Source organism: Pogona vitticeps, chromosome 2 (assembly GCF_051106095.1).
Source record: "Pogona vitticeps strain Pit_001003342236 chromosome 2, PviZW2.1, whole genome shotgun sequence".
Classification (NCBI taxonomy): domain Eukaryota; kingdom Metazoa; phylum Chordata; class Lepidosauria; order Squamata; family Agamidae; genus Pogona; species Pogona vitticeps.
In genome coordinates, this window is record NC_135784.1 from 185908425 (window position 1) to 185928216 (window position 19792).

Sequence of the window (19792 nt, forward strand, 5' to 3'; positions counted from 1 at the left end):
AGAGGGGGAAGGGGAGGGATGCTTCCTATCAGGACAGCCAGAACTGAAACAAGGCTGGAAAAACAGCTGCAAACACTACTACTTTTTACTGCAGAAAAGATGGTGTTTTGAATGCAGTTGTTCTGAATCACATGATATCCTGGTTTTTTTCCTCTCTCATAATTCTTCCCTGTTGCAGTGAAAGGCAGCCTCTGGGCCTCTAGAGGTTTTTGAACTACAACTTGGAATATAGTCAAGCACCATGGGTCATGCAGGCTGAGGCATCCGGAGGATCCAATGTTCCACATGCCTGCTCTACTCTGCGAGGGGCCCCAGTCAAGCACCAGCCATTGGACTTACGAAGCTCCTTCTACCAAGCCATGGCATTCACAGTTTATCTAGCCTGGACTGGCCATACGCTCTGGCAGATACTTGCAGGTGTTCTGAGTGCCAAGCCTGAGCCATCAGAGCAGAGTCTGGAAGAGTTACCTTTTGGGGGCTGTAGCCAGAATCTCTCGCCAGCTGTGCTCCTTGAGAGCTGAAATCCAGGAGCAACGTTCCCAACCAGAGAGAATCTCCTTGGCCCTCCCCTCTGACTGCCCATCCCTCTGTTAAGCACCCCCCTGAACTGGCAAGAGGCAAAAGGGCTTTTGTACCTTGACATTGCTCAGCTGCTTCCCAGAGGATGCCTCCTGGAAGGGCCTTTTTTCAGGGGTCTGAGAGTCTACAAAGTTTCGTCCCTCGATGGTCATTTCTGTTCAAAACAAAGGGAATGGAGAATATGACAGCGGAGTGTCCCAGGAGTGTGCCAAATGCGCAGGCAATTCCTGGAAGCCGGGGCAAGTGGACCAGCACACACTGACCCATGTGACTCACTGCCACCTCTCTACCCTGGGCGGCAGGTAGCCTTTGCCGGCTGAGACCAGTCTTATGGAAGCCAAAGCCCAGATTCCATGGGCGAGAGGTTTTAAGGAAACATCTCCTCATGTTAAGGAGAACTGGGCCCAACACTCTCTCATGAAAGGGTCGCATGGGGCCAAACCGCCTCTTCTGGGTACATCCCAACGGGCTGCTGAAGGACCAGCTTTCTAGTGGCTGGCAGGACTTTGTGTCTAGTGCTCTGATTGTATGGCTTCCAGGTTTAGAATTGTTTCGCATTAGTCATGGGAGGGGGAATCCCTCGGCGTGGGACTAGACAGCGCTGGGATGAACATAATGGGTCACAGGGGGGAAAAAGACAACAAACCTGACAGGGCATGGAAAGCCTGGGCCTGCTGGCAATGGAATCAATTGGATCAATAGCAAAAGTGCAAGGGGGTGGGGGTGGGGAAAGCCTGCAACGTCTTTGCAGCTGTGGAATTGGTATCAGGCCCGCTCCATGGGCAGTCATGAGATGCACATTCTGCATCTGGAAATGACACACACCCTCAGCTGGCTCTTTGTCTTACAACAAGCTTGCCTTCGGCACATTAGCTTTCCTTGGTTTTATAACCGGTCAGTTTTGAGATAGGAGAGCTTTGTTTGCACCTCTGGGTCTTTCTGTCATGTAGACACTTAAGAGCCTGGAGGGATTTTATAAACTTCCTAGAATCATGGGCCCTGTCACTTGCTGCCCTCTAGTGGTAGGCAGACCCTGCATGCCAAGGTCTTTAACAGCTAGAATCGTACTCGTTTTTTTCAGCTTGCCTTGAGCCAACCTGGGTGGCCTTGGGGCAAACTGTACGGCCCTAGGTTGCCCTCACAAGAAGGGAAAGGTGAACTGCTTCTGAGCATTTTCTACCTGGACAACCTTGGGCAGGGTCACTATAAGCTGGAATCAACTTGACAGCAATTATTATTATTATTATTATTATTATTATTATTATTATTATTATTATTATTATTATTATTATTATTATTATTATTATTATTATTATTATTATTGTTGTTGTTGTTGTTGTTGTTGTTGTTGTTGTTGTTGTTGTTGTTGTTGTTGTTGTTGTTAAGTGCAATGGTGCAAGTCACAAGACCCAATTGCCACTGGTTAATGAATCACTGCTTGTATTCCACAATGTGCACAAGCCACGTTCATTGGCACACCACGAAGAATACAAGTGGCAGCATGTTAGCCAGCAGCCATTCGCATTTGTGATTTCTACCACTGCACAAATAACCAATGGAATTCCAGCCGCTTTGTTTATAGGTGAGTGTATATGCAGTGTTGCTACAGCCAACAGAGGAAGGTGTCCTAATCCAGCAGCTCTGCATTAGAGAGATATTTGAAGTGGAGAAGGCAATTCTGTAACGTCAAAACAATGCACCTGAGCTACCAGCACAGAGCTCTTGGGAGAATAAAGCAGAGAGGAGGGCAGCCATATATGCTACCCTGAGCTCCCTGGAAGGAAAACAGGCTATAAATATAGGTAGCAGATGAAGAGCACTTTCAGGACTCACCACCGTCCCTCAGGCTACCTGATGGATAGAGTAAACTCATCTCTGAAACGCAGCTCCCAGTCCGTTTCCGATGTTGGAGCAGACCCTGAAACAACATACAAAGTTTCATGGAGGGGTTTGTTTATGACTATTGTAGTTTAACTTACTCTCTTCCCCATTCTGCCCATTCTGCCGTACTTCAGCCTGTGACACGGTCCAGAGCAGCTCTTGAAGAAGACGCTGCACTAGGCTGTGCCTAGTGCAACAGCAAGAGACAAACGTTGTGCCCCTGAAAGCCTAGCCGCTATATTTTAATGTGAGCTTTTGTGGATTGAGGGATGTGGTGGCGCTGTGGGCTAAACCGCAGAAGCCTGTGCTACAGGGTCAGACGACCAAGCAGTCCTAAGATCGAATCCATGCGACGGAGTGAGCGCCCGTTGCTTGTCCCAGCTCCTGCCAACCTAGCAGTTTGAAAGCATGCAAATGCGAGTAGATAAATAGGGACCACCTCGGTGGGAAGGTAACAGCGTTCCGTGTCTAAGTCGCACTGGCCATGTGACCACGGAAGATTGTCTTCGGACAAACGCTGGCTCTATGGCTTGGAAATGGGGATGAGCACCACACCCTAGAAGTCGAACACGACTGGACAAAAATGGTCAAGGGGAACCTTTACCTTTACCTTTGTGGATTGAGTCCAAGGGAATGAACTTGTTCTATGAAATCTCATATTAGAATACAGCTGTTAGTCTTTCAGGTGCCACAATGTTTATTCTTTACTGATTTGATTGTGGGTTTTGCATGGTATTGTTTTGTCTTATAGCCTGGAACAGCACTCATACCAGAGAAAGGAGGGGGGAGGAAAGGCCAGCAGAGTTCTTGCCACCCATTCTGGAAACTCTGAGAAGGAATCTTTAGCAGCATCTGACAAATTAATACTAATACTCCGCTCGACTCTGGAACAAATTGCCCGTAGAGATCCGCCTGACTCCCTCTCTGAGTGTCTTTAGAAGTAAACTCGAGACATGGCCATTTAGACAGGCTTTCCCTCCTGCTGTATTTTAATATCTACACTTTTACATCTTGGATTTTTGCATGTTCATTGGTTTTATTGTTTTTAAATTTTGTAATGCTGCCCAGAGTAGTCTATCTGTCTAGATGGGTGGGGTATAAATCTAAATAAATAAATATATACAGTGGTGCCTCGCTTAATGAGCACACCGTTTAACGATGAATCCGCATAGCGATCTGTTTTTTCAGATCGCTAATGCGATCGCATTGCGATGTTTTCAATGGCAAAACAGCGCATTGCTTACCGATCTTCGCATTGCGATGTTTTTTTGAACAGCTGATCGGCGGTTCCAAAATGGCCACTGGACACCCAAAATGGCTGCCGCAACAATTTTCACGCCCTGCCCTCGCTTACCGAGGGCGCGAAAATGGCGGCGCTATGGAGGAACTTCGCTGAATGGTGAGTTTTGGGCCCCATAGGAACGCATTAAATGAAGTTTAATGCATTCCTACGGGGCTTTTTGATCCGTTTAGCGATGTTTCTGCATAGCGACGATTAATCCGGAACGGATTAACGTCGCTATGCGGGGCACCATTGTAAATAAATAAATAAATACATAAATAAATAAATAAATAAATAAATAAATGTTGGCTGTAACTACTCCCATCAGAGTCAGGCACCCACAGCCAGTATTTTCTTTAAAAAGAGCTGACCTCACCAGGCATTAAGCCTGAAAAGAAGATGGCATGTCCTTGGCATATTCTGTGACCTGGCTGGATGTGAATCCCCAGAGGGATTCCGCCCCCCCCACCTCCATATTCACCTTCCCTCCCATAGTTCTGAATGCCAGACATTAGCCCCACCTCTTCCTCTCTGCTCAGGACCACCAGCTGTCGATCCAGCAGAGACACGCTGGAAACATCCCAGATGTGAGCATCAGGGGTTGCACCTGGAGCCGCACCTGGAGTCACACCTGGAGTCAGTCGTGTCAGCTGAGCAGCAGAATCACCACCTGCAGAAAGAAATGTGGAGGCATGGTGGGAGATCCATGGAGAAACGTTCAGACCCGGAACACGTGTCCTACATCTTTGAATATGTGGATAATACTTTTCCTGCCCAATAAATAAACACAGGACATCCCTGTGCCCTTCCCTTTTCTGCTAGATCATGGCTCTAATGGTATTTCTTCTCACTCTGTTTCCTGCTTCCCCTCACCCTTCCACTGGCTCTCTCGTGATCCATGCTAGGTGTCCAAGAAGAAGAGATTCCTGCTGTCCCTCCCTGTCACACGCCCATTCATGTCTCTTGGCAGCATCCCATAGGGTGGAACGTCTGAAACAGGGGTTGCTTTGTAGCAAAAGGCTGTAGGAGTGGGGTGTGATACGTCTGTTGACAATCTGCTCATTCCGTCAACGTGGCACAAGAACATGGTGACAGCAAAGAAGACTTACAGAGGTCATTAACTCAGTGAAATGGAGGCGTGTTTACTGAAGGCTTCCTTAGAGATGGCATGGTAAATGTCTGGGTTTTTTCCCCCCATGCTCATTGTCCTTGCTTGTGAGGCGTTATAGCATGGGTGAAAAACCTGCCATTCTTCAGAGGTTAACTGGAGTGCATCCCCCATCAGTCTCAACCACCAAGGTCATGAGAACGGCAGTCCAACAACTTTGAAGAGTCATCTATTCCCCACCTTCCCCAACGGCTTGGATTATGTGAGCTGAACCGTGGGCAGGTGGAGAACCCACACTGGTTGGCTCCTGGAGCTTAGCAACATTATCAGGGGCTGCCGATGAACCAGATACTCTTTGGCCTACGGCAGGAGACGTATTGCCAGCAACAGGTCAGTCTGGGACATGGGCTGGCACAGCCACACTTGCGAAATAAAGAAGAGGAATGAAGAAGATATATGCGCCAGGAGGGTCAACCATACCATTAAGCAGAGAGGGGCAGCTATCTCAAGGAGCAGATTTTGAATGTAATGGAGGGGCACTAAAATTGTTAACTAATCAATTTATTCTCATTGTATTTTTATTGGGGTATTTGTGTGGAGGGGGGGATTTTGGATTCCCTGCCTCATGTACCAAAATAATTTGCCGTATTTTGAGTGCTTTGCGCATCTACGTAGACATGGGGCATCATTTGCTGCCCGAACTCAGGGAGTAAAATGTTTGGGGGCAGCCCTAGCTGTGAGCACTGGAAAGTCATGTTGGCGGACTCCTTGTCTGCTAATGATAGCAACTATATTCCCCCTACCAGAAATTACTACAAGGAGAGGCCAGAGGAGGAAGCAGAAGGTGGCTGCCAAACCTCTCCAGGCCCTGTGGTGAATCCTGCCTGCACATGTATGTTTTGTGTGCAGACAAAGAAAATTGAAATCGATGGAGCCACCAAAAAGCAAAAGGTGGTAGCTTCCACCCTCATCTCTGGACATATCCAGGACTGCGACAAAGCTTGCGCTTCACGTGTCTGCCTGCACTGACACTCAAATAAGCAAGGACAAATCTTTGAAGGTCATATCTGCCCCTATGAGCAATTCACCCACCCTCTCGCTTGAGTAACACTTGGTAAATACTTGACTATATAATGATCCCAAACAAAATGTTCATATAACATAATCTGAGTTTAGCCAGATTGGGTGCAATTAGGAAAGGGGCATGGGAAGGAAACCAACTTTCTCCCAAGGCAGAAACACATCCACGGGGCTCAGAGTAACATTTGAACGTAACACTTGCACAGATTGGCTGACTTTGTGAAACACCCATGTTATTTTAGGATTGATCCAGAAGGAGCTCAGCTTCTGCTTCCTCTGGGCGTGGCTGGGGTGTGAAGGAGAGAGGGGCTGACCAGGATGTGTGTCCAAACAGCACAACAATAATTCATTTGCTTCTCCTTTAGGAAATCTTTGAAATTCCTCTATAAAAATTTCAGAACTTACAGTAACTTCCCTGCTGAAACTTTGCTTCTGGGGCTTTTGTTTTTCCTCGTCATATTTCTGGGCTAATTGACATTTCAGATCAGGAGCCTCAGATGAGGAAATTAACTTCCCATTGACCAAAAAAAAAAAAAAAAAACCAAGGCAGGGAAGAAGGTGCAGAATTCCTTGCCTTGTTGGAATGGCATAAAAAAAAGAAAAGAAAAGAAAACAAAGCACAAAAACAAAACAAAACCAACCAAAACACCCAAAAAGCCCAAACAGTGCAAAATCCAGTACTTTTACAACAACCTTTGTCCCACATGGAAGCTCCCTCAGTCTGCTTTAATTGGTTCCATATATTCTGAGTTTTGTCAAAATAGGGGCATTTATTTCTGGTAAAATGCAGTGTAGGGACAAGAGAAAAGGAATGACAGGACATTCAAGCAAAGTCACAGGGCGAATGTTTTAGGGTAAATACAGCAATATTTTGGTTGGTCAGTTGGTTGGAAATATTTTTAGCAGATGGCTTAAAGGTTTTTATGTATTTGACTGTGGGAGTTGGGAGTTCAATTCCCCACTGTATCTCGTGTGAGTAGCAACAGCCTGTATGGTCTTGGACAAGCTGCACAGTCACAGGATAGCCCAAAAGGAAAGAAACGGGAAACCTATGTACAGTATTCTGTTACACAGAAGACCCTGGAAAGGGTCACAATGAGTCAGCATTGACGTTGATGACTGATATTTCTCCTTAAAAAGGACCCAAGGTGACTTACATCATTAAAAGACAATATTTAAAAACTAGAAACAGTAAGTATACCAATATTTAAGAAGAATCAAACAAATACCATACTGAAAATGGTAAACAAGATCAACATTAAAAACAGATTCAAAGAAACAAAGCACAACTACTGTACTTTAAAAAAACCCTTTCCAGACAGTCAATCTCAAAGGGAAAGCCTGTCTGAAGAGAAAATATACTATTTAAAGTAACTAGGATAGTGGAAGAATAGAAGGCACTAGGCACCTTGGCCTCTCCTAGTTTTCCATAAAGTACTTCTTGCGTGTTGTTGTTCTTTGATCATTTTCTCTTAGAATCTAAGGCTGAGATCATTTCTTCCTTTTTCAAACTTCCTTGTAATTTAGTTATTTTGTTCTCCTTCTTTTGTAGTGGAGGACCAGCCATGGAGGTGCCTCCACGTCAGCGGTCAGCACACTTGCACACATGGAGTCTACTAGGTTTAGTGTCTTCTAGATCTGGGCCCTTCTAGGTTTTAACCTGTTTTATCCTAAATTGATTTATTGGAACAAGGAAAGTAAAAAATTTTCACCCCGGTTTATGTTACTATGAGAATGTGAAGTCCTAGTTCATAAGTATAGCTTCATCTTTACTGGCTTGCTGCACTCTGCTCACAGAATAATCATAACGTCTTATCAGTGTTGCATAAGGATGTGATAATTGGACCACCAGAGAAGAAAAGAAGATCTGCCAAATACAGGGCCTCTTTCATTTGTCTCTCTGGCCATTTGAGGCAACTTTTATAAACACAGACACTGGCCAAACACTTCATAATACACCTCCAATGCTACGTGTCCTGAAACACATTGGCTGAAATACAGTAGTAAGTCACAACTAGAGTAGGTATATTGAATCAGTGGGGATATATGATGAGTCAACACCTATGTAAATTCTAGGGACTCAGTGAGCCTACTCTAGCTGTGATTTACTACTGGATTTCAGCCAATGTTATATGCTCTACTTATTCCGATCCAGTTCTCCATCTCCCTGCCCCTATTCTGACATGTTACCGCTACATAGATTTGGTCTTGACAAATCCCAGTTTTGCTCAGGATGTCTGTTTCACATGCTTATTTTCAGCCCTGACCTTAGAGATCAAAGCTCATCCTCATATAGTAGGAATGATAAAGAAAAGTACTGTATCTTTTGAGAACTCAGTTACAGTGCTACCTTTGTGCAGCACCTTTGTACAAAAGTGTGCATGATTTAAATACTATCTTAATTGATCTTAAAATACTATTCACCGTAAATGAAATCCAGCGGGGCTGTGTAGTCTAGACACTAAAAAGACATCACATTCTGGGTTACAAAACTATTGGATTCTGTGCCTAGTCCTGCATTCCCTTGTTTTCTCTATATTTACATATAATCACAGTAGCTAGTCAAGGAACATTTTGCATAATTTCTAAGCAGGACAAGTTCTCATAGTTCATTATAGCTCATCTGGCATTTTGGACACCAATGCTCAAAAAGCATTTTGCCTAAAGGAAGAATATGAAAAGGAGAAGATGGCAAAGAATCTAGAAGTGAAGCAGAATAATATAGGCAGGAGGAATAAAGAACACTAAGCCTCCTAATCAGAATGGATAAAGGATCTCAGAAGGTAGAGAAATAGCCATTGTTCATTTATTTCTTGACAACATGTATGTTCCACTTTATTCTGCCACTGAGAACAAAATAAGCAGAAACCAAGGAGATCACGATTTCAAGAAATAAATAGAAGATTCCTCAAGTGGTGGGTTCGATCCTTGCATCCAAATGGCATACAGATCTCAATCAACCCTATGTGGTCTGCAGTAGCCTGTTATCAATTTGCCATTGTCATGAAGTGGATTCCGAAGAGAGACTGTTCACATTATTGGCAGATTAAAAACACTTCCTCAGAAGGGCCAAGGAAGTGAAAAGAAATTGTGTGCATTGCAGCACCAAGTATGCCTTGCCTAATACCCATACCTAACTTGTAGTATACATACCTAATGCTGTTTTTAAAATGATGCAGTGCATATTCGCTGCTCTAATATGCACTTTTTTTTTGGTTCATTCCCAGCAATCACATGTGCTGGAAAGGGAGGGAAACAGGGTGCTCCCACCCACACCAAAATTGTTTGATTCATTGATTGACTGATTGATTTATTGATATACCACCTCATTAGTGCTGAAGCACTATTCTTGACAGTTTACAGAGAGTTAAAACAAACTACACAGAGCTAAATACATCATAAATAGCAAAAATATAGTCTAAAAACTTAAATAAGGGTGCAACCAATTTTCAGAGCGAGGCAAGACTGGAGGCCAAAAAAAGTAGAAGCCCCTGACAGGAGCCAGAAATATACTCTGAGGACAAGCTGGTTCACTCGGGCAAAGATGTCATCTGATCATCAAATCACAGAATCATAACTGAGTTGGAAGGGACCTATAAGGCCATTGAGTCTAACCCCCAGCTCAAAGCAGGAATTCAAATCAAAACAGATCCGGCAAATGGTTGTCTAGTTTTCTCTTGAATGCCTCCAGTGTTGGAGCACTCACCACCTCCTGAGGTAATTGGTTCCATTGTCATACTACTCTAGCAGTTAAGAGGATCGTCCACTCTGGGATGATCAAGAAGAACACCATCTTTAGGAGCAAACTAGCCCATCTCTGCAGCAGACCAAATAGCAGGCTAAATGCCTGTGTAGTCACCCTCTGATTTAAATTAATTTGTAATCAGATTAAGTTTTCTTTTAAATCAGAGCTCCTAAAACAGCTTCACGGTGTCCATAAAATGCAGCAGGAGGCTTAGAAAGGTCTTTTTGCCTTCCTATCTGCTTCCCTCTCATAGAAGAGTCGGTCCCACATAGGCATTGTCATGCTATTCAATAATTTTATTGAAGTAGATCTGCATTACAAAGAATCAGCATAGACTGAAGGCTTAAAACTGTCCCGTCCTGTAGCTTGTCCTGTTGGAAATGGTTAGCTCTTTCATAAATCAGGTAGAGAGTTGTTAAGACTTTGGGTCCTACTAGCAAGATACATTAATTTTCTGGGTTGCTGGTTACACCACTAATGACAGCAATAATGGGTACTGTTCAACACCATAACCTGTCTCTCCTAAGAAGCTGACTTTCACTGATCTTGGATTCAGACAGATACATGCTCTCCTAATGACATCTCATTAGGAGAGCAAGATGCTCGCTCTCTTAGGCTGTTCTCACTGCAATGAACTCTGCACACATGCTCTAGAAGCCAAGATCTTTCTCCAGCAAGTAAAAACATATGAGCAAAGATTGACTATGGGTTTTAATTTGGAATTCTGTATGTATGACTGCTATATTCTTCACCTTCTCTTTTGCTTTCCCTCCAAATAAAGTCCTTGTTATATGTGATCATTTGATTGCATAGTTTTAAAAGGGAACTTCTCGTTAATATCTTTCACACGTGCAGGACTGGAATATTGGAATATTCCAGGAGATATTGTTGTATCATTTTGAAACCTGGGCAAGAAATCTCAAAGCACAATCCCTTTTAATTTTGCATCCCAAAGCTGGGCTGAAAGGAGAGGCCTTTGACATAATGATTTAGAACTCTACAAAAGAACAGGCTCGCATGTTTAAGCATGGATTAACCTGTGGCGACAACCTATAAGTAATTTGAGAGCAACTGTATTCTTGTAAGAAGGAGCCCACTAGTAGGTGACAACATCCTTTTCGTCCAAAACCATAAAACTAGGCAGCTACAAGATGATATTATAAAGCCACCAGGAGGTGCTGATGGGTTTTAGAGCTGTGAATGATAGACTTGTGAGTTCTCATTAAAGCTGTAAACAAGGGGCAACAACATGCAATGGGTGACATGGGCCTTTGCAGCCTCCCATCCCTACTTCCAGCAAGCACCAGCAAGAAATTTGCTGTTGCCATACATGCGCAAACACATATGCAGCCTCCTTTCATAGTGAAAGTAATGACAGGCTTTTTATTCTGCTAGTTAGCAGGTGGCTATGCCATATGTTTGCAGCGCCTGCATTGGAGGAGGGACCTGTGGTGGAAGTACTCGATTTTTGGCAGTGGCAGCAGTGGTACAGCCTCGAAGAGTTGGACAGGATGTAGCCTCGGACACTGGGAAGCCTTGCTTTAATCAGCGCTGGGCTAGAGGTTCTTCTTGCTTCAGCTCAGGCTTCTTCCCCAAGGCCGAGTGGCACAGATACTCATCAGAGACTTGAGCATTCATAAGCCCAGTATTTTATGCAAAAAAACCAGAAAGAGCCAATTTGGCTTCATCACACAAGCACCGTATTACTATTAAAAATAGACACTGCTGTGAGGAGAGGTGGGTGGGAAGGAGGTGGTCGGAAGAACCTCTGCAGCTGCGCTGGAAAATCTGCCCATGTGCGTCTGCGTTCTTGGTAGACATTAACGTAAGCGATTGCTCAGGAAGTCTTCAGGCGCTAGTTCTGCGACAGTCTGGCAACTAGTCTAGAAATGACTTGAACCATCTCTCAAATTATTCATTTCCTATTTGAACAGATCTACAACACTCAACATCATTAGCATCATGATAACTGCAAACCAGAGTTAACAGGAAAGCATCTCAGAAGCAACCTTCTTTATCTAGAATACTTTCTTCCAAAATGGAGAGCCAATTGTGGAAACCCAGAGCACAAGCACTGATGATGCCTGGGTGGACTGCCTTTTGAGGCAGGCTGAGAAGGAGGCATGTCAACGGTGTAGTGCTCTCACGATGCTGTAGGTATGCTGCACGCTATGGGAGGGCATCATATACATTACCAACTCCTTTCATAATCACTTGTGTGTCAATAGCAATTATTTTGCATTACATATTTTGTGTCTTGCAAAAGTGGAAAGGCTGTAATATTTTGTGAGCTGTCCACATGAGATTTCAACCACTGGCCTTCTGGTTTACAGCTCAGTCCGGTCATCACAACGCTATCTATGCTCTCAATACATTGAGATTTCCAAACTTCACTAATGGCATTCTTTTATTTCTGCTAATTTCTCAATTACAAACAGTAGACAAAAACGGATCTGAATGACTGATTCCCCCTTCCCAAGGGTAGCCTTCCCTTCTCTTATCATAAGCCATCTAAGGCTCTTTTTCTCTTATTCTGAAATCCAAGTCTCCCAAAAAAGAGCAAAATTGCAAAGCAGTCCCCTTGACAAGCATTGCAAATCTCAAATTCTGCACGCAAGTGTCACTGATCAGTCTCAGAAATCATTTACTACTGATAGGTACACCTGCTGAAAGGGCTGGCAAAGGCCATAATGGCAGCCCAGCTGGCACTGTGGCAATAAAGAGAGTAACAGCACCTCTTCTAAGACAGTGGTCCCCAAACTTGGGCCTCCAGATGTTCTTGGACTACAACTCCCAGAAGCCTTCACCACCACCTCTGCTGGCCAGGATTTCTGGGAGCTGAAGTCCAAGAACAGCTGGAGGCCCAAGGTTGGGGACCACTGGAAGGTACAGTACATCTATCTATTAAGCAGCCCTGACAAACAATGTAACAGAGAAGAGATTTTTATAGAAAGAAAGAACATTTGAGGCAAAGCTATTTGGCCTCAATTTGAAAAAGAATAGTTAAAAGCACCCTCCCCCCCCATAGGAGTTATACAATGGGAGAGGTTATCACTCATCACTAACTGTGTTTTAAATTTAAACAATATAAAATACGTGACACCTACACTCACACCCAGGTCTCATGCAACCACATTCCACAAAAGTGTTCCTTTGAGGTAAGATGTGTGGGAAGACAAATGCAGATTTAGGGAACATTAAGACCGCAGGTGGACAGCGAATTTCTCACAAAGAGTGGCAGCTGAACCCATCGCTGGCAGAACACTGGGAGAGCACAAGATCAACATGGTTTTCCATGAACATTTTGTGGTCCAGCTGGACAATGAAAACAAACCATATGTCTGATAAGTGACTTGGTGCATGCGCTCGTAGTCTCAAGATTAGACCACTGCAACGCGCTCTACGTGGGGCTACCTTTGAGGCTGCTGCGGAAACTACAGGTGGTGAAGAATGCGGCGGCCAGGTTACTTAGTGGAGGGAAAAAATACCAACACATTTCACCCACACTGGCCGCACTGCATTGGCTGCCCATCCGATTCCGCATCGACTTCAAAGTGTTGATGCTCACGTACAAAGCCCTAAACGGCTTAGGGTCTCGATACTTGGTGGAACGCCTACTCCCACCAAGGTCTACCCGTGTCACTCGTGCGAGCCAAGAGGTGAGGCTGAGGAGCCTAACGCTGAAGGAAGCCCGGAAGGAAAAGACAAGAAATCGGGCCTTCTCGGCGGTGGCTCCTCGCCTCTGGAACAATCTACCTCCTGAGATTCGCGGGGCTCCCTCGCTGGGTATCTTTAAGAAACAATTAAAGACATGGATGTTTCAGCAGGCCTTCCCATCAAATAATTCCTGACGCCTTTCCTCTCTTCTTTCTTTATTTTTATTGTTTCTCTCACTCTATGTATTGCTTTTATTATTTAAATTGTTTATATATTTTCATTGTATTTTTATGATTGTTAGCCGCCTAGAGTGGTCCTGACCCGATCAGATAGGCGGGATATAAATGAAATAAATAAAATAAATAAATAAATTGTGAAGGTCAGGTCTTTTCCCCCAAGCACCCTGAAGGGTTCTCCCAGATATTATTCATTGATGGTATAAACAGTCAGAGTCAACTGGAGTTTCATTTGCAGCTCAAGAGCTGAACTGAACCAGAGAGACCACACTCCATAAAAACTAAAGATATTAGAGATCAAGAGTTCTGTTGAGTTCAGTAAAGGTCTCAACAGGCCAGGATCACCATCCTACCCTAAATACACCACCTCATCTAGTTTTGGAAGCTCACTGTGGCCACACCTGGTTATTCATGGACAGAACAGCACAAGGGAATCCCAGGAATCTCCAGCTTAGACTGAGAAAGAATTCTGCCTGAAACTATGGAGGATCATTGCTGCCAGCCAGAGTGGACAATACCAGGCTAGATGGACCCCACAGTCTGAGCCAGTCTAAGGCTGCCTCTCTGTTCCTGGCCTGCAATCAACTCTTTTAGCCGAACTCGCCCAGCAGCAAATCTGTCTGGAACCCAAGGTATTGATTTAGAGACCAAAGGTGACCGACATCTAGTCCACAGGCTGCATGCAAACGTTGGAGGTCAAAATGTAGCAACTCTCCCTGACAGGGCCCCCATAACCTCAAAAAATTGTCAAAAAGGTTTTCAGAAGGCTTGAAAAGAGCCCTCTAGGGATGTGTGGAATTTTGTAATGTTTGGATACTATTATTTCCTGAAATGAGCAGGAAGAGAGGAATAGAGCTTTTGAGATCTTGGGGAACACTATGACAGTACAGTGGGGTCTCTACTTAAGAACGTCTCTACTTAAGAACAATCCAACAAGAACAGCTCCATTTGCTAAATTTTGCTTCTACTTGAGAACAGAAATCCAAGATAAGAACAGGAAAAAAAACCTTTCCTGCTCTTTTTTTAAACTTAGGTCATCTTAGGTTAAGAAAAATTCTCCCCCTAGTGGTAGAGTACGTATTAACCAGCTTTGCATTAGTTCCTATGGGAACTAATGCTTCAATGTACGAACACACATCTACATAACAAAAAAACAGCCAGAATGGATTAACTGGTTTTCAGTCCATTCCTATGGGAAATTTTGCTTCAACTTAAGAACGTTTCAACTTAAGAACACCATTCCAAAATGGATTAAGTTCTTAAGTAGAGGCTCCACTGTAGTTTCTATGGACGGAAAAGAGCAGATACAGATTAAATGGTTTTCAATGCATTCCTATGGGAAATGCAGATTCAACATAAGAACTTTTCAACTTGAGAACCAACTTCCAATACGGATTAAGTTCTTAAGTAGAGACCCCACTTGTACAGGCACCGTCTCACAAGCACAACATTCAGAATGTCTATCCCCACCCTAGTTCCTTTAGCATAATAACCTAACTAAAACTCTGCTTCAGGTTCTGTGGTGGATATTGAAGCAATGGCCAGGTGGACAACAGAAAAGTATGAGGCTGTCTCCACGGGTGTTCAGGCATCTGTTTGGTCTGCTGCAGGGATGGCTAGTTTGCTCCTAAAGACAGTCGCATATTGCGCCTCTACCCATCCTCAAGCGAGCCTAATAAGCCCATAATAGCCCACTCCAAAAGAGGTCCTGTAAAAAAAGCTCTATGTCTCGAACCATCACCATGTCCCATACAGATAAGTTTAGTACTTAAACCCGACTAATTTGGTTACTTCTGGAGAATGGAAAGATGAAAAATTATTTTAACAGTGAAATATAACAGCAACTTGGGTCCGTTGTTGGAAGAAATGTGGCATACTAATACAATTAAAACTAATTAAACTAATAACACTAAAACTAACAACAACCAGCAATTTTTGAATGGCCTTGGAACTGTACGACTGACCAATTAATTTTACAGAGTACATTTCCATTCCTTTTAAATAACATATTTTAGAACAGTTTAGGGGTGAATTAGCGCAGGAAAAAAAATCCAAATACCATCACATTAATAAAGTATGCAAATTAAACATATTTCCATACAATCTACTTGTGGAAGGTACAAGAGAAGGAGATCCGCAGAACACTAAAATCCAGTCCTTTCCGTATCCTTGCACCAGTTGCTGGGGTTTTACATAGCACAGCCTGCCTATTTTCAAAACACATATTAACCAAAAGGCCTGGAACTTTGCTTTAAAAAGGGAAAAAATGTGAAGGGCACCGTGTTGCTTTGGGTACTGAATTCAACGCCAGGTACTACATTCTGCATATACAGTTGGATTGTGGGTATACGGAACATACCTCCAATCCTATTCTACAAGAGTAGAAATAAAACAATATGTTTACAAGTTTTATCAGTTTCTTAAATGGTAACTAGCCCTGCCTTGGGGTTTAGTTTTGAGCACAGCGGCATCCCTGTTGGATCCATCGCAAGACTGCTGTGGTTCAGCGTTGTCCTACCTTTGGTTACTTCCAGGGTTTCTTGTTCTGACCGGGCAGCCCTCTCCTGGTTCTTCCTGTGGGACATGGAGCGTAGATACTTCCTTAGACTCAGCTTACTGCTTCCCTCGTGGGCCTTGGGCATCTTGGCAGGAGTGCTGAAAGCTCTTTGGAACACAGACCTCTTAGTGGCAGCTCTGCTGTCTTGAGAGGCTGTCGGAGGTGGCTGTTCATGGCTGGGCTGAGGAAGTTCACTCTCTGGCACGCTTTGCGCTCGCTTCCACTTCTGCAGTTTGCCCCTGCGCCGACCGCTCTCTGATCCGTGGTGATTGGGACCCAGCTCCGTCTCCTTCTCCCCATTCTGTAGAACTGTCTGCCACTTGTAGGATCTCAACAAGAATGGGTCCTCTGCTCCCGAACTACGTTTCTGGGGATCCTCCATCTGTGAAGCAAGAAAAAAATGAGAGGGTTTCAGAAAAGGATATTAAATAACAATGATATTAAGAGCCTCATAGCTCATGCAAGATTTCACGACACCTGCAGCCAACTCAGCAGCAACCCCTACTACTGCCTAACCTCTTTCCTGCCTCGGCAATTCGACCAATGCTATGTGGTCAGGAATCCATCTCCTGAACACCAAGGAGACCAAGAAAGACCTGCCTTCCAGGCCATGGAAGAATGCCATCTCCCCTTCTATCTGTCCATCCACCCTAGGACCCAGAAGACAGGCTTTTTGCTGTCAAGGAACATCCTTTTCTCAGAGGCAGAGCTGTGTGGCAGCAGTAACACATCTATACCTTGACCCTATCCGTTCGAGGAGCACACCTGGGGGAGCTTTGCCCATGAAAGATGCTAAACTGTGCAAGCTAGTTCTTCATGTAAAAGCTAGCCAGCCGAGGCTCCAGTGCTTTTAACAGCAGAAACAGAAAATGTGTGGGCAACTCCAGCTGCACTGTTTTCCAGTCACATACCCAAACATTTCCTACGTCGAAAGAGCTTGCACCGGAGAGCTGCTGCAGATGTGACTGGCAGACCTAGTGCTTCCAAGCCTGAAAAGCGAGGGAGTGTCGTATCATGGGAACTCTCTTGCCTCTTCTGAAATCACCACGGGCTCTTCTTCGAAACCTTGCAGGCCATGGCCTAGCTCCAAAGATCCATGGGTGGAGCATTGTGGGGTTGGCCTCTTGAGCAACCGGCTCTATCCTGGCACACAGAACCTGTCTTACCACATCTCTTATGCACTGGGAAACTCCTGAAAACCTTCTGAGAAGAGGAGCTCACTTCTGTTGAGAGTGCTGGAGAGATTATGGGTACCAGTATTTCATTTCCTGCCCTCTCAACTGGTGTGGGGGTTGTTTACAGCCAGACGGCTAACCACATATCCCCTCTGGGTTTGCAAGAGGCTCACTCCTGCAGACAAAAAAAATCTTCATTTAGGGCTAGAAATGGGAGTAGGAGTCTCATCGTCGGCACATGTTCTTGAAACTGTAGGAGAAGCATGGCTGAAAAAACACCTGCTGAGCAAAACGTTTTGGGGTATCTCCGTGCAAGATCTTGCTTCATGTCAGTTGCGTTTTGCTGACTCTGTGTTGCATAGCAGAACAGGGAATGTACTGAGGTTGGATGGCGAAGAACAGTGTAAAACCACCACCACCACCACCAGCAAGAATGCAACAGGCTTTTTATTCTGGAAACGGTTTCTGCACTACTAGGTGCCTGCTAAAAGTCTAAAACCAGGTTGCTCACAAATGGGCATGTCCTTAATTCTCAACCAGCAGAGAAGTGGAAGAAGGCCTCCACTGGAGAACATGCTTGTCCTCCAAATCCTTGGGATCTTCTACTTGGGCTTGCCTAGTGACGCCAACCCAGGTGCCTAAAGTTCCTCTCAGAAGCATGGAATGACAGAAAGCCCCATTGGGTATGCAGGTGCTAAGCCAAAAAGATTGGGTTTGAACTCTTACCCACCCTTCCCTTGCACTATTCCATCACCCTCTAGTCTTGGCCCTCCATGCTTCAGCCCAATGAACGCCCAGCTCTAAGGCAGCAAAGGGCCACAGAGATGCTCCCCTTGCTTCAGCTCTCCCTTCCTCATCAGCCCTCCTGCAAGGCGTCCCAACAACACGGCTCCCCCTCTGCCGAGACCCAGAGCCCTCTACACAATTACCTTGGCTTCCTCCTGTGCTTCTTCTCACCCTACTCTGTCTTCGCCACCTCTCTGTCTGACTGATTTCCTCTCCTGCTTGTGGCCTGTGCTGTGCAAGTCCCATGTGATCTGCAGCAAGATGATAATCTCACCTCACCCTTCCTGAGCAACACCGTGGCTGCCTCTTGCAGTGTGGGTGGCTGAAGCCATATTCATTCTCTCTCTCTCTCTCTGTTCTCCTCTCACTGGAATGGAAGGTGCCACTCTTCTGTTCAAACACAGGCTCAGGCTATGCAGGCTAAGCCAAACCTCTTACATAGTGGAGCCACTGTGCTATAGGAGACTATATACACATTTCACACCAGTGCTTTCTTTTCCCGGTTAAGACTCACTGGAAAAAGGCAATAATACTGGGGGGAAAGGAAGGTGGCAGGACAAGAGGGAGACCAAACAGGAGATGTGTGTCAGCAGCAACAAAAAGCATCTTAGAAATCAAACAAATTTACTTCAGCCTGAACTTTCATGGATTTGCAATCCACCTCTTCAGATGCATCTGAGGAAGTGGACTGTAAACCAGGAAAGGCTATGCTGAATAGTTGATGGTCTTTATGGCAATACAATTCTTTTTTGTTTTTAGTTTTATTATGTGTATTGAAACAGACTAACACGACTACCTCATTGAAACTGCTAGTCTGAGATGGATTGACTCAGTAAAGGAAGCCACAGCTTTTAGTCTGCAACACGTGAGCAGGGCTGTTCATGAGAGGATCTACTGGAAGACATTCACCCTTTGGGTTGCCATAGGTTGGTACATAACACCATGCAACAGGTGATACTTTTGGGTATTAATAGTTAGAGCATGTTTTGTTTTGTTTTCCTTATTCATTGATTTTTAATGAATGAAAACAAAAGAAATACGTTAAGTAGAGAGATAGAGGAAGCCTGCACAATCTGAGCAGGCTCCCACCTTTTTGGGAACAAGGTAGGACACTTGTACAATAAGAGCCGTTTTTAGAATCACCTGAGCTCTTTCAAGAACTACCAGTCCCGGAATGCCTTGTGATAGGAAGAAGATGGCTGATGGAAGGGACAAAGCATTCAGGAAGAAGAAATCAAAATGAAATTTAAAGTGTACAGAATAATGCTTCTACCAGAACCTTTAGATTTAGATTAGATTAGGCATCCTTCAGTCCATACAGAGGTATGGTAACGTGCTCTGTATGGAGGACTTGGAACAGCGTCTAGTGTGGCTAAGAAGGCCAATTCAAGAGTGACAGTCCCTTCCACACTGAAGACAAATACAATCCGTCCCCTGTCCAGCTCCCTGATTTTGCTGCTTCCGGGACTGCCTCTTTGCCTCAGCCTGCTGTACAAGGGACTCTTCAAATTGGGAGAGGCCATGATGCACCGCCTGCTTCCAGGCTGAACGCTCAGATGTCAAGGTTTTCCATCTGTTCAGGTCCATTCCTAAGGCCTTCAGATCCCGCTTGCAGATATCCTTGTATTGCAGCTGTGGTCTCCCTCTGGGGTGATTTCCCTGCACCAATTCTTCATATAACTTTTGGAATCTGACCATCAACCATT

The 19792-nt window shown here is 44.6% G+C and overlaps 1 protein-coding gene across 6 annotated transcripts in view; it reads right to left on the bottom strand.

The window, feature by feature from the left end:
• Nucleotides 1-19724, bottom strand: part of RASAL3 (RAS protein activator like 3) — a 38909-nt gene extending 19185 nt beyond the window's left edge. For 2 of the 6 annotated variants that reach the window (XM_078386653.1, XM_078386649.1), the window contains exons 1-5: nucleotides 18230-19724; nucleotides 16087-16507; nucleotides 4264-4412; nucleotides 2413-2497; nucleotides 636-733 (exon numbers count right to left, since the gene is read on the bottom strand). In XM_078386653.1, the coding sequence (XP_078242779.1) occupies nucleotides 636-733; nucleotides 2413-2497; nucleotides 4264-4412; nucleotides 16087-16507 (753 nt within the window). In that variant the 5' untranslated portion in view covers nucleotides 18230-19724. The other 4 variants (XM_020791659.3, XM_078386651.1, XM_078386650.1 and 1 more) reach the window with 4 other exon arrangements.
• Between the last annotated feature and the right edge of the window lie 68 nt (nucleotides 19725-19792).